This window comes from Rhipicephalus microplus, chromosome 9 (assembly GCF_043290135.1).
Source record: "Rhipicephalus microplus isolate Deutch F79 chromosome 9, USDA_Rmic, whole genome shotgun sequence".
Taxonomy (NCBI): domain Eukaryota; kingdom Metazoa; phylum Arthropoda; class Arachnida; order Ixodida; family Ixodidae; genus Rhipicephalus; species Rhipicephalus microplus.
This window is the reverse complement of record NC_134708.1, coordinates 81409675-81425593: the sequence shown is the minus strand read 5'-3', so window position 1 is coordinate 81425593 and position 15919 is coordinate 81409675. Positions and strand designations below refer to the sequence as shown.

At 49.4% G+C, this 15919-nt stretch overlaps 1 protein-coding gene across 1 annotated transcript in view; it reads right to left on the bottom strand.

Moving 5' to 3' along the window:
* Positions 1-15919, bottom strand: part of LOC142771942 (uncharacterized) — a 49631-nt gene that overhangs the window by 12062 nt on the left and 21650 nt on the right. The window contains exons 4-5 of the mRNA XM_075873945.1: positions 12756-12889; positions 6661-6723 (exon numbers count right to left, since the gene is read on the bottom strand). Coding sequence (XP_075730060.1) covers positions 6661-6723; positions 12756-12889 — 197 coding nt within the window. The remainder of the gene's footprint in view (positions 1-6660; positions 6724-12755; positions 12890-15919) is intronic.

Sequence of the window (15919 nt, the reverse complement as noted above, 5' to 3'; positions counted from 1 at the left end):
AATTGCAACTCATGATTACAAAGTTAGACAAGGAGAGCAGAAAGGTGGGTCCTATAATGAATCTGCAGAAAACGAAAGTAATGTAAAACAACCTCGAAAAAGAGCAGCGCTTCGAGATAGGTAATAGTGCACTTCAAGTTGTAAATGACTATGTCTATTTAGGGCAGGTAACAACCGCGGAGCCGAACCACGAGATTGAAGTAACTAGAAGAATAAGAATGGGGTGGAGCACATTTGGCAAGCACTCTTAAATTATGACAGGTAGATTGCCACTATACCGCAAGAGGAAGGTATATAACAGCTGTATCTTGCCGGTACTTAGCTACGGAGCTGAAACCTGGAGACTTACAAAGAGGGTTCAGCTTAAATTGAGGACGACGCAGCGAGCAATGGAAAAAAAATGGTAGGTGTAACCTGAAGAGACAAGAATAGAGCAGAGTGCATTAGGGAACAAACGGGGGTTAAGGATATCATAGCTGAAATCAAGAAGAAGAAAGGGACATGGGTCGGGCATGTAGCGCGCCGACAGGATAACCGCTGGTCGTTAAGGGTAACTAACTGGATTCCAAGACAAGGCAAGCGGGTTAGGGAGAGACAGAAGGTTAGGTGGGCAGATGAGATTAAGAAGTTTGCGGGTATAAATTGGCAACAGCAAGCACAGGACCGGGTTAACTGGTGGAACATGGGAGAGGCCTTTGTCCTGCAGTGGACGTAGTCAGGCTGATGATGATGATGTGCACGCTGTTGAATTATCCTCAGTGATTACTTTCTCAATTTGTTTAGTAGCTATCTCTATTTGCCTTTCTGAATAAAACTTTTCCTGTAGTTGCTCATCTTGTCTTCTACCCACTTTCACTGCTCTTCGAAAACTTAGCTTGATACGTTTGTGATCAGTACCCAGACGTCTGGAGACACATTCATCTATGTGCATTCGCCTGAGCCTATCATACATCATATGTGATATCAGTGCGTAATCTATCGCCGACTGCAGCCTTCCTACCTCCCATGTTATTTGCCCTTCACACTTCTCGGTACTGTTGCAAATGATCAAACCATGCCTTTCACCCATATTTAAGATCATTTTGCCTGTTGGGTCGGTATACCCATCTATATCCTCCATGTGCGCATTCATATCTCATAGTAAAATTATCTCGCACTCTCCTCCTAATTCCTCAATGTCCTTTGATATACACTCTACCACTGCCTGGTTTTCATCTCTGGCCTTTGCTCCCGTCCACAAGTACACGAAACCAAGGAGTGCCATTTGCCCTGCCACTTTCCTTTTTAGCCATAAATGTTCCTTGCACTCCTTCTTGACCCTTTTCCAGTCTGTACTATTATGAATGAATACCCCAATACCACCACCCTTTCTGCCGCCTTCTGTTCTATTACAATATTCCCACGCGTAGCCCGGATTGTTAGGCGGTTGTTCCATGTACCCAAGATATGTTTCTACAAAACCGTATACCATCGGCCTCTCCTCCCTTAGCTGTTCTATCTTTTCTCACTTCAGCCGGTTCCTGCCACACTGCATGTTAATATATCCTATGCCTCAATTGGCTTGGCGCTCGTGGCTACGTCTATTTCTGCCCCGGACTCAACCTCTCTTAGATACTGGTGCCACTTTGGAATCGTATCTGTCCATACCACCTGTCAAAGAGTGTCCCTGGTTGTTTTCCTCGTTGCTAGTGTAGTGCCATCATCTTCGCCATCATTTCTTGATCACCGCGCCGCGCCTCTCACGCAGCTGATGCTAGCTCGAGCTGCGCGAGGAGAACGAGCTGACACGCCTGGCGTGGCGGACGCTGGTAACCGACGTGGCTCCGCTTCAGGCCAGGAATAAAGTGGCGAGATCGGCACGGCCCCATCGGCCGCCTTCGACGTCATCTCACGTCTCTCCTTCTCTCGCCGCTACATTGGTGACCCGGAGAACACGCCCTTCGCCGAGCGGCCCGCGGCCATGTTCCCGCAACTCTGCCCACCAGTGCCGCCGTACCAATCAACTTACCCCAAGGTATGGTTTATGCAGCTCGACGCCGTTCTTGCGGTGAATGGCGTCACGGACCAGCTGCAGATGCACGCCATTCTTCTCGACGCCCTTCCGGTAGAGTTGCGCCATCTCGCTGCCACTTCAAGCACCAGCCCGCAGCCTTACGATGCCCTCTGCGCTGCGGTGCTCGCCCGCAGCGGCAACACATACCGTCCGCTTCCGTTTACCCGCACCAGGCAAGTTTCCCCGGCGTCGCAGAGCAAGGTACGAACCGGTCCGCAGCCCTCCATTGACCGCTACCTCGGTACCCCGGCTTCGACTACTTCTACACCTGATCCGGTCACAGAAACATCCACTCCTGCACCTGATCACGACCGCGAGGTAGAAGACTCCCCCACTGCGACTGACCTTCCCTCCGAGAGGTACATTCCCTCAGAGCCCCCGTGCGGAGCTTCATCACACGTACCTGCCACCTGCACGTTCTCCACGAAAGCGACGGCACGTGACACCGTGGCCCCACCAGACTCCATGACGACCTCGGCTGGGCCAGCTGACCTTCCTGCAGACTCCCCGCCTGTCCAGGCGCCTGTGGAGGCCCGCGGCACCACTCGCACTGTGGACCCAGAGCCCGCTGTGACACTCCACGCCATCAGTTTCCCCTGCACACCGGTGCCTGCTGCTCAGGGCCTCGTGGACTGCCGGCGCCTACTGACATCATCCTCGATGTGTCCTGCGGGGATTCGGGCCCCTGGGCATGCACGGCTGGACGTGCGTGATGCTGTGGCGATGTCAGGGGGTCCCGAGGGCCACACGCCTGGCTCACCGCGGGTGGAGCACACCGTGCGTGCCCCAACGGATGCGCAGTTGGGCCATCCGCCTGCCACTGCGTGCGCGTGCTCGAGCATATCGGCGCCGTCGACGGCCCATGACAGCTGTGACGCCGCATGCCTGTCGCTCGGTCTCGCATCACCGGACGTCGGGTTTGGCTCGAACAGCGCGACGACTCATCGGCGTACGCCTACGCGTCGCGCGTCGTCAGAGGTCGGGGAAAGCGGTCTGTCAGTGCCCTCTGGGCCGGCTCGTTGTCACTGTAAACCATGTCGCACTTCGTCGGTGCAGAGCGCACCGTTTCAGACTTATCTGCACCCTGCTCGGCCGACCAGGCGGCCGCCGCGCCCGCTGATGTGCAACCGGAAGCGACGGTACCGGCACGGTGGGTGCACTGCCAGGGTTGACCGCACTCCCTGTCGTCGTCCCCACCAGCTCCAACGTGGAGGTAACGCTGGACCCTCTGAACTGGCCGTGCTGCGCTCATGCTGCAGTTCATTTTTTGAGCATCAGTGTCCGAGTGCGCGCGACAATCGGCCGCGCCGGGGCGGCCGGTGTGTGTTCTCGGCCCTTGGACATTTTTCACCTTGTTGTTGGTGCTCGCTGTCGACAAGGGTGTCCCTTCATCACGACCCTCGCCCGCTCCTTCCAACAGCGTGCCTGCCTGGCCACCCTCGTCCGCTGCGCCATTCCCAGTGTCGCCCGCCAGAGACCCACTGGTTCCCGATGGTCACTACACGTTGACAAACTAGAACTTCCAAAACGGACACCTTGCGGATTGTCGTTCATGTATATAGTCTCTTTCTCTTTCTTTTTTCATATGCCTTCGAATCGCGCAAAGCGCTAGGGGGGGAGCCCTGTAGTGCCATCATCTTCGCCATCATTTCTTGATCACCGCGCCGCGCCTCTCACGCAGCTGATGCTAGGTCGAGCTGCGCGAGGAGAACGAGCTGACACGCCTGGCGTGGCGGACGCTGGTAACCGACGTGGCTCCGCTTCAGGCCAGGAATAAAGTGGCGAGATCGGCACGGCCCCATCGGCCGCCTTCGACGTCATCTCACGTCTCTCCTTCTCTCGCCGCTACACTAGCTATCCTGCACCCCGAAGGGCTCGCTTGCCCCCCAAAAAAGCTACTGCGCGTCCTGCAAGTCGCCAAACTACCTCATGACCTAGCCACCTATCGAAGTAAATTTTGTCTCGTTGAAAACCACCGCACCTATGCACCTCTCTGTTTATTTCCACCCCCTCAAAGCCTTTCTCTCGACTCATCCACCATATCTCTTGGTTTGCGTTGACAACCGCTCTTTGCAGGTTGCCGTCACGCACCGGTACTCCGGTATCGTGCATATCACTACCTGCACCTGAGGAGAAGTGGCGCACATGTCATCGACCCCTTTCGCCAGTGTGGTCGCTAGTCCTGCCGTATGTTCATTTAAGACATCGTCTAAACCACCTGAATTTATCACGAGGTTTCGTATATCAGCTGTAGTTTTGAGTTTTGCACTCGCTTGCCTCATGACTGCTTCCAGCTTGCATCCTGGGAACTTCTCTACTGCAACCCTCTTGTCACCTCTTACCCTTTCTATGATTGCTTCTGCACATACATTTAAATTCGAGTACCGGCAATTATCACATGCTGTGACTTTTTAGCTGGAGCGTCCTGCATATGGGGGTTACTTGCACCTGTGACGCCGGCTACTTTGTCCCCTCCCAGCCCAACCACTACTTCGCTGAAGCTGGGCTTTGCGACAATTGAACCGGCTGAACCTGTTTTTTCCAAACTTGCTTGCTTTTTCTTCTCCGTCGTTGTGGTTGCCAGTGCCCTACTGTTCTCTCCATCGGCCGCTCCTTTGTACACCTTGGCTAGTGCTTCCTCGGCGGACATCAGCCTTTCTCTCATTGCCCTCGTTTTCTCTTGCCCTGTCGCCAACGCATTCTTCAACTCGGTGATTCTCATCAGCAGTTCACTTTGGGCAATCATCGTTTTCTCCATTTTTTCCTCGACCTCACATTGCCTACACTTCGCGTCAGCGTCCTCTCTATTCGCTTCTGCACTTGGGTCTATTTTCAAACTCACCCCACATCTTGAACACCTTACAGCTTTTTAACCATGTCTTTATGACACCAATTCTCCTTGTCTTGTACTTGTCTTGTAATGTAATTGTACTTGTCTTACTCGATAATTACAAAACACAATATCTGTTCTACGAAAAAGAGAAAGTCTAAGCTCTACTACAAAAATTTGCGTGATTAATCTACGTGCACCTACCCCACAGGGTAGCTAGAGAAAAAACACAAACAAACACACACACACACGCACAAACTAGTAAATACCTGGTGACTGACTCCGAAAAAGCCGTACAATGTAATAAGTGCTGCAAAGATTTACCAGCTCTCTTATTAATTACAAAGGCAAGCTCAAAACATTCAAAACCACTTATCTATGCAGTCGATCGGGAGCGCTCAAAAACACGTCCATCCACCGTGCCAGTCCGAACTGAACTCTGAACTGAACTGAACTCTGAACTCCAACTACGGGGCTACAAAACGCTCTCTAGTGTGAGACGATTTTGCATTTCTCAGCGTATATGCATTCGTTATATAGTACAAGTAGCGCCATTTATGGCCGAATTCTAGACTCACCGAGCGGCGGTTCCAATCAAACGTTAATGGGGACGAACGGCTGACGTCCTAAGAAGCATCGTCCCTAAAATTCGGAGAGAGGGAGAAGGAGGAGAATGGGAAGGCGGGGAGGGTAACGTGATCGTAGAATCTGGTATGCTACCTGCACTGGGTTTGGGGTGTAGGGAGTGAAATATATATATAGTCAACTGATCATCGGCATGGTTTTTACAGTGATCAAACCTCATGGCGTTATCGTTGGTGGTCGCGTAAGTTTCGAATGAACATGACTAATTGCGTCCTACGCATAACCTTAGCAGGACGATCTGAAACAATCACGAATTTCATGGGTTTCTCCGCGTTTTGGCCGGAGCAGTGCTACAAGCTTTTGTAAATGAAACTAGATCCCATCAAAACCTGCTCGGACCGAGATGCCCTCAAATCCGGGCTGTACAGACGGTTCGCAATTCAGTGGAGTGACTCGTCCTTTCTGTCCCAACGTCGGTGCGGTCCACTCCCGACTCACCCTCTTGAGGGTGATCAGCTTCTCGAGACAATTTATTTTTATATAATTAAAGTTGACTGACTGACCAACTAAAGTGAAGAAATAAGGGCGCCAGGCAAACTACTTGATGACACTCATCTTGCTACCCACAAGACTCCTCCAGCAAGATAGCGCGCGGATTATGCTGGTTTAGTTTGGGATGCCCAACCTCCCATGGAAAGGTCTGTAGCCAAAGCTAAGCATTCAGATGAAACGTTCCATGGTTGGGAAAACCCGAGAAAACAGAAACAATCTGCTCTTGAACAGTACGAGGCGTGGCAGTCGTTTAACATAAGCACTGTTCTAATGAAGCACTGCAGCGAGCACGAGCGGTGACCCTGTTCGAGTGTATGTGTGGTGCTGAACAAACCCCCTGCTGGTACGTTGCGCTTCGTGTCTCAAGAGCCAGTTTTGTGTTGACGCCCCGTGCGCTTACAACTTGAAGACCACTAATCATGCCGAAACCTCCACTCCTTCCCTGCATGGCATTCTCCTTATTGGTCACTTGAAACTAAGTACAACGGACACGTACTGAAACTGAATGGCGCTAGCTGAAAAAACTGCTTGATGTTCGTCGGTGATGCGTGCCGCGTTAAAAGTGAACGAGCCTATCACCGTTACCGCTGTCGCGGTGCCGGAAGAGCCACACGACTTCTGTAAGCGCCAATATACTCACGGTTGTCGACGTCATGGGGGTGCTGGTGCCTCCTCCTGTGACCCGCGTGGTGCTTCCTTGACACTGCCAAAAAGAAGCGTTTATAACCTCATGACTGTGTTCGTTGCATCGCCTATTACTAGTTGATTTGAAACTGCATATTTGGTCTGTGTGACATTTGTCATGATAAATGAAGCTCGCAATGGTAATGTTTTTTTTTAAGTTACCTTCTGCAGGATACCTGTACCTCCATGGGTTCACTTGGCGCGGAATCGGCTAGGGTCTGGCAAGTGAACTGAAGGCGAATATTATCATTCATAAGCACAACGCTAGAAATTTTGACTCCGTCACATAAATGGGCCGTGATGACCAGATCACAGTTTCAAGGCACTGTTCCAAAATACGGATCCGCTTTTTAATCCTCCGTTGTTCTTCCAATGACGACGTACGATATGGTACTTTTAGATGTGGAGGATCTCTTGCTCGGGAGTATGTCACGCGTCCATAGTCCGCACTCAAATTACGCACGCGCGACTCTCCTGCTTCACTCTTTTTCCCAGCTGCACTTCACTTTCCCCACTTCTTTTCTACCAGCTGCTTGCGCTCGCTCCCCCATGGCACATGGGCATACCATCCCCTCTCTCTCCTCCTACGCTCCCTTTCTGCTGCCTCGTCACGCCAACACAGGAAGCATCTTCTAACCTAGCTCGCTCACCCTCTTAGGCACTGCGCAGTGCTCCCGACCGGGCAGCAGAAATTAGGTGCCTTTCTCCTCTTCTCACCACTACCACCACCACCACCACTACCACCACCACCACCCCCTCTCCTCTAGGCATTCCTTGCCGCGGCGTCTCACGAAGCCGTCGCAGGCAGCGTCTGCTAGCGAGTGTCTCGATTTAAAAATGGGCAGATCCCACGTACAATGGGAATCAATGATATGCGAAGCACAAATTAGGAGATTTGATAAGTCACTCTAAAATTAGCCCGACGTTACGAGACGTACGTGTATTATGCCGCACATGACTGTGTCATGATTATAATGTTTGCGCCTGGTATGTGTGTTCGTCATCCATTCACGTCACGTAATGCCAAATTTGGTATATGTGAAGCTGGCGAAACAGCCGCAAGCACACTATATAGCATGTAGTCATGTTTTACATGACATGCATGTTTCGATTATCTTGTTTGGACGTGTCATTCACCTTCGTCTATTCTCGTCACGTGATTGATTGATTGATTGATTGATTGATTTGTGGGGTTTAACGTCCCAAAACCACCATATGATTATGAGAGACGCCGTAGTAGAGGGCTCCGGAAATTTCGACCACCTGGGGTTCTTTAACGTGCACCCAAATCTGAGTACACGGGCCTACAACATTTCCGCCTCCATCGGAAATGCAGCCGCCACAGCCGGCATTCGATCCCGCGACCTGCGGGTCAGCAGCCGAGTACCTTAGCCACTAGACCACCGTGGCGGGGCTCTCGTCACGTGATACCAAATTCGGTATATATGGAGCTAGCGAAACGGCCACGAGCGCGCTATGAGCTAGTATGTTATCATGTTCTTACATGACACGCATGTAATCTTTATCATATCTGCACCAGTTATATACCTTCGTCAGCCGTTAACGTCATGTAACAACAAATTTAGTATATGTGAAGCTATCGAAACGGCCGCGAGCGCCCTATGAGCGTAGCATATAGGCATGTTTTACATGACGCGCGTGTTACCATTGTCATGTTTGGAAGAGTTGTTTACCTTTGTCGTCCGTTCGCGTCACATACCAAATTTGGTGTATGTGAAGCTAGCAAAGCAGCCGTGAGTGCATCATGAGCGTGGCGTGTAGTCATGTTCTTACATGACACGCATCTCATGAATATCATGTTTGCACCAGTCATATACTTCCGTCATCTATTCGCGTCCCGTAATACAAACTTTAGTATATGTAAAGCTAGTGAAACGACCGCCAGCGCACCATGAGCGTGGCGTGTAGTCATGTCTTACATGACATGCATATCATGATTTCTGCGTTAGGGTCTGTCGCTCACGTTCGCCATGCAGTATTGTCATACCACACCAGTTTTGTCATATGTCGTGTGAACGAAACCACCACAAGTGCAGCAAGACCATGAAATATAAACCATGATATTCATGACAATGCCATGATTTTCATTTGCCATACCATTTTTGGTATCGATACCATTACCGAAACGGCCAGGAGACCTAGAAGGCGTCGGCGAATAGAGAGACAGACAGACAGACAGACAGACAGACAGACAGACAGATAGACAGATAGACAGATATATATATATATATATATATATATATATATATATATATATATAGATAGATAGATAGATAGATAGATAGATAGATAGATAGATAGATAGATAGATAGATAGATAGATAGATAGATAGATAGATAGATCCAAAGTCACCGAAGTTCGCTAAGAAATGCTTTGCACCCCATGGTCCCCTTCGGGAAGATGGTGTAGTTTTTGACCATGCGCTACTCACGAAACGCCGAAATGATGAGCTGCCTGTGAGACACAGGCGACGCAACACATGGACCTGTTGGCCGAAACTATTTCAACTGGATTGTGGTCTCAACATGAGGCGTAGCTGCTGGAAAGGTTTTCATGTTACAAAGCCCGTCTTCAGCTGACTGCAAGCGTAAGAGCTTCCAGGTGCTCGAGGCAATGACCGTAATTAAACTACAAATCAATGACCCTCCAGGCTCACCTTTGTCGCCTGGCATTCACAGAATTGAGTTGCCAAAGCGCGGGACTAGTACATCGTCATCATAAGCATGCACGCAGGAGGGGCAGGGGGGACAAGGGCAGGGGGGGGGGGGGCAAAGCTAGCTACCTACATTGACATATTAGGGAGGGCGCGAGAGGGTGGGTGCGCAATGTCCAACGTCAGACCCGTGCATTAACATGATAGGGTGAGGGGACGCTGCCACGAACCTTCAACACCCCTTCCCCTAAAGGGGAAACCTGCGCACGCTTATGGTCGTCATCATTGGGTGCACCTGTGAACCCAAATATAAATCTCGACCATGCTCAACAACGAATGTATAGAGTGGCCCACGCGTGTGAACATGTACTACAGAAATCGGCCATCCCAACTAGTGAAATGGCTCCGTGCTGTCTGTTGCTTCAACGCAAACTGTGTGTTTTAAGCACACCACGTGAAATGTATGGGCCCTCTGCTGATCTCTGTCGAAATAAAGCACGCGTGACCATGTCCAGCAGCTCATTGTAGACGTTTCCTGTCGGAGTTACTAATCTTTTCCCTGGGACCCTCCATGGGCCCTTCGCGCGACCGAAGACGGCCAGCGCGTTTCGTCCCCACTTTCACTCGCACAAAGAGTATGGGACGTGTGGCAGTTTCATAGCCCTTGGGCTTTACACGCGATTTCAAGGTATCGGCAACGGCAAAAATGTGCCTGGAGTGTACATATAATCGATATCGCAATGACACAAACGATAGTCCATGCAGAATTTCGTCCACAAACCTTTTAGTATTCGCACAGTGGACCGCAAGATGTAATGCATGCGCATTTGTAGCATTAAGCGTTATACATGAATCTTTCAGGCAGGCTTCAATAAAAAAAAAGATTTATGTTGATTTTTGTTGCTTTGAGACGAGCGCTGGTCATAATACGTGCAGTGGACGTGCTACGGTTACTGATTCGAAACTGTTCAAAGCTCGTGGTGATCGGCGCAAGAACACCAGTTGTCATTGCCCTGCTTCTCACCATAACAAAGGCGGAGGCCTTTTGATGGAGAAAGAGCATATAACCCCGAGCTGAAGGTTGTGCTCAAGCACAGAGTGAGCGTGTCCAAGCCTCTTCTCTACCATTCTCAATGGACTGGCGGCAAAATGTAAGCCGTGTAATGTGTGCGGTCAAGCGGGTCTCGTACTGGCCACCGCTGTTTTTCATATAGGCGATGTTTTCCAGTGGGGAAGACACATACTTACAAGGACCTAATTTTATTTACACAGTTACGAGGTGAATAATTTCATTCAACATCTATGTACAAGTATTCGGCTTCATTGGACCGCGTGCACTAACGCTGAGACGCTAGGGAAGCGGTGGCAGAAGCTCCGGCCATTCGGTGTTAGCCGTCTGAGCGCTCCGCCCACCAAAAAGAATGACGCGTCTCGGTGTGAAGCTGGGTATTTCAACAATTGTTTTAATTTTGTAATTCTGAGCGCATTGACTCAATGATATTTGCTGAATCTGTTGGCGTTAAGTGTAAACGTCTGCTTAGAACAGAAATATTTTCGACGGCCCCTTGCAGACGCCGTTGAAATCAAACATTGTGAGTTGGCTGTGGAGGCTGTAGGGGCGGGCTGTTGCCATGTGCATTTACTGTCGGTTTTTACGTTTGAATTCCAATGCATCATATAGTTCACCGTTGTTTATGCGATGTCATTACAAGACTGCTCAAGTGGGTACCGGGCAAGCCCCAACACCGTGCGCGGAAATCGGCCAAGCCTCACTACAATGTGAAGCAGAAGAGAATTTAGAACTAAAACGAACAAGTTCAATAAAAAAAAGAAAGAAAGGGATAGAAAATATACACAGAAAGAGAGAGAGAGGACATAAAAAGATGTGGAAAAGGTAAAAACACTGAAATCGAGAAAAGGAGATAAAAACACGCGAAAGAGAGACGGGAAAACTAAAGTAAGACAGAAAGAGAAGCTATCGACAGGCATAAATAGAAAGTAATAGAGGCAAAAGTAAAAAAATGCACGAAAGAGAGAAAGATAAAGAAAGGAAACAAGGAAATAAATAACGAGGACTAACCAGAAAGGCCCAGGGAAAATCTGCCATAATTTTTCTTTTGGCTTAAAGAAAGACTTTTCAATGGCAACCACATTGGTAGTTTTGGCATTGTGAAGCGGTTATTTGCAGCAATGAAATGAAGCGGTTTAAGAGCTTCGCTCTTCAAGCTTGTGATAAAACGTCCGCCGTCCGCAAAAAACGCTGTTCGCCTAGGCGCGCATGGTCCGAAGAGCAGCTGCCGCCAATCCACGCCACTGACGCAGAGAGCCTGCACAGCCGCCGCGCAGAGTTTTCCCAGTGTGACGTAAGCGGAACACGATCGACGAAGGGTGCACGTCTACCTAGGATGCCACAGCCGAGTTTGCACGTTAGCCTTGTGTGCTGGCCTTTGACAGACTGTGGCTTGGCTCAACTCGGTATACGCCAGAAAAGACCTAAAGTCCTCCAAGAAGACCACGTTAAGCTCCTAAAATCACCCATGCAACTTTGCTGTTACGGCGAAAGCCTTTGATGTCTCATAGGCACGTCTGTCCGCCCCTCCCTCTGTCCGTACCCTGTCACGGCGCCAGGTGGCCACGGGGGTGCACTAATGGACGCCGTTGGCACCGGTCGCGCCTGGCGTGCGCTTTGTGTAGCGTCGCTCTGTTAAGTGTACCCACTCATCCAAGAAGAGAGACGCGCGCGTCATGTTTCGTCCTGGCCGACCCCGTCTCAATGGGCTCAGGCATAGGGTTTCCCATACATTAGAGGAAATTCTGGCACTAGTGTCTGCGGGAGCTGCAACGCACAGCGCTTCAGCGAGCATAGAAATGATGGGTGTACTACCCATGATTCCCTATCATTCCCATGTCCGCTGAACGATCGAAGCGCCAGAGTCCCCTCTAGTTGATATTCGGTAACTTCGGTAACAAACCCAAACCTTGCTATAAACGAAGCCACAAGTTCATTCGCAACCCACAAGCACGATGACTTGACAAATTCATGTACTATCCATCATTTCCATAGTCGCTGAACGATCGCAGCGCCAGAGTCCCCTCTAGTTAATTTTTAGGAAACTCTTCGGGCACATGCACAGGTGTTCGCCGAACACACTTTAGAGTTTAACACAGAGTCCTTTTATTTAAGTTGTCACATTGCGCTTTTCTTAAGCTGGTCACGGCTCATGCATCACATTGCGCTTTTCTTAAGCTGGTCACGGCTCATGCAAACTTTTTTTTAAAGGAGTGTCCCTTTAGGAATGCGACCGCACTAGCACACGAAGCCGGCAATTGATAATCCCGGCACAAGAAAGAGAATTGCGTGCAAACTTGTGCTCACTCCTTGGCATGACGACCGTGATGACGAACATCATGAGCATGAACACGAGGAACAGTGTACCGCAAATGATGACCACGCTGAGAACGTTGCTCCCGCTGAACAAGTCCTTGCGGCTCGTCGGAGACTGAATGATACTGAAACAAGCAAAAATAGAAAAGATTTAACCTGCCCGGAAGAGTGATTATTTAGGAAGGCTTGCGACATGTGACTCACGGCTACTAATGCGCAGCCAGACCGGGGTTTCGTTATGTTGAGCGCTTCGCTCTAACAAGATGCTTTCTGCAGACTTCGACGTCACTAAGAACTGCAACGAATGTCGATCAATCAAAAACAGTCCGCCAACATGGTGTAACGATTAGGTTACGATGCTTGGCTGCTCACCCTAAGGTCGCGGGTTCGATCCCGGCCGTGGCTGTCGCATTTCGGTGGAGGTGAAATGGTAGAGGCCCGTATATTGGGTGATGTCATGTGCACGTTAAAGAACGCTAGATAATCGAAATTGCCGAAGCCCCTCATCACGGCGTCCCCCGTAATCATATTGTGGTTTTGAAACATAAAACCCCAGGTATTGTTTTCGCGTAATCGATATATTTCATTTGAACGCTGCATTCATGTCGCCTTTATTCTAAAATTTTTATTCACTGCTAGCCGCCAAATTTTCGATTTGTGCCCTCAGAGGGTACGTGAGATTTTATAGATAGACAACCTTTAATAAAGCGGACGGAGCAATCGAACGGTGAAACGATTATTTGGCATGCAGTCACTTCCGTGCACTCAAGAAAAATTATTTCAAAGAGACTTCAATTCGAATTAAATTCGGTCTGCCATGTCACTAATATATCGTGTCTTTTGGAGTCTCCTCACTAGGACAATCGTATATAAGAGTGCTCGCTCTGCCGTTGAAAAAATATATATATACTAAGATGGTATTGATTGAAGTGTCTAAGTTGTATTCGCGTCAATTCTTCTCATTTTTGAGTTGCACAAGTTATCTACGTCTATCAGGGTTAGACTATCAGCTTCCCAATCAGTCTCACAGAATGAGTGTAATCAAATCGTAGGTGTTCAGCTTCAACTTTACACATACACATTATATATTTTTACACACACAAACAATGTATATATTTACACACACAAACGTTATATATTTTCAAATGCTCACGCATTTGAAAGATACTTTAGGCCGTCCCGCAATTAAGATGGAGCCTTCGGTTACAGGAATTTGATATAACGATAGTTTACAAGTCTGGCCAGAAAAACACCGACGCAGGCTGTCTTTCCCGCGCACCCATTGAGACCACTGCAGAAGACAAGGACAAAGAGCTCAGTCACCTTGCTATTCTAACACCAATAAACGTGATTCAGCAGCAGCGCAAAGACTTAGAACTGCTACCGCTCATCGAATACCTTGAGAGACGTCGCCCACAACCCCCCCCCCCCCCCCGTCAGTTTGCGCGGTCATCTCTCCCTTTACGAAACGACGCCCCCTACAAACACAAATTTCATTCTATGACCTTCTAGTCATTCTTGCTGCTCTCCGCGACGACATGTTGCGTACATGCCATGATGAGCCATCATTTGGTCATCTTGGATTCGCCCGTACTCTGGCCAGGACAAAAGTACTACAGGCGGCGCCTTACAAAAACCGTCAGGCAGTACGTCCAGCTTGTACATCTTGCCAATGCCCCAAAAATACGCCGACGAAACCATCCGGTCTGCTTCAGCCTATGCGACCTCCTCACGCACATTTTGAAAAGGTCGGGATGGATTTACTCAGCCCGTTTCCGAAGTCTACATCTCGTAACCACAGGATTGTTGCATTTCTTTCTCGTTTCTCTTATGTCGCTCTCGTGCTTTCCCTGTTATCCGGAGCCGCAGAATCCGTACGAATGCCGCGCTGCATGCGGTGGTGGCAGAAGAGCGTAGAAGTTCGTGGTGCTGTGTCCGAGTAAACAGCCATTCGCTTCGAGTTTCCATTTGTCGCTTTCTCTCAGGCAATATAAGGGTGTATAAGCAATACACATTTTGCCATAAAAACTATAATGGCTGGGCACTTGTCTTCACTAGGCTGAGGTGGAACGAGTATGCCACTACATTTAGATACCTCAGAAATGATTAATTATCATTATTACTTCAATTAACTTTTAATTAATAATTTTAGGGTGGTTGTTCATAAGGACAATTCGCTTTTGCACCAAAATTATGACCAGCCCAGTTTTTAAAAAATTAAAAATATCGCGCGTAATTTGAGAGATTGATAATGATGATGATAATTGAAACTCTATTTTGGGTCCAGTGAGACCCCACGCCACCTGGCTAATCCCACGTAAGGTACGACAAGCCAAACTTGGCGGCGCGTTCAGGGGCACTCTGGACAGTCAGGGTTTGAACGTTAAGTTCGGGCTGCGTAAGAGCGCTGCCCACCTGTCGTCACTGAAGGCGAAGCGGACGGCTTTACATTGCCACAACACGTCATTGAATGTTGCTAATAGTCCACAGGCAGGGCAGTCCGCACTTGGATACCGTTCAGAGTAGATGGCATGAAGAACCGCAGGGTCAAGATACGCACTGGCTTGTAATAGTCTAAGGGTAACTGCCTGCACCCTGCACAAGGCAGGGTGTGGGAGAGCGAATACCCTTCTTGACAGATAGTAGTGCTTTGTTATTTCGTTGAACGTGAGTAAGGGTTCCCAGCGAGGCAGAGGGACTGCGGAGGTGGCGCTGTCAGTGAGTCCTCGCATGGCCTCGTGTGCGCCCTCGTTAGGGTTAGAGCCCTCAATCGAATTTCCGGACCAGGATGCGGGAGAAACCGAAACTAAACGCACCGGGCGCACCGGAAAGGCGGTCCCGGTGATGCGCCACGCGCGAACATCCCTTTACGTCCTTGCCGCACGAAAACCGTTGTGTCATTCTAGCAGAGCATGCCTACCAACGGTCCTTCGCGCGTGCTTTGTGGTGGTTGTCTGATTATTGTTAATTCTAACTTATGAAAAGTGCAAGACTTTAATAGTGAATTATAGTGCCTAATTTATGGGAAGGCATTTAATGTCTGATGCTCGCGATGGCCGGTGTCCAGTTCCTTGGCACAGTACCAGCTGTGGCGTTTCCCTCTCACGAGAGGGGGGGGGGGATGAATGAGCCTTATGAGTACTGGAACGCGGACG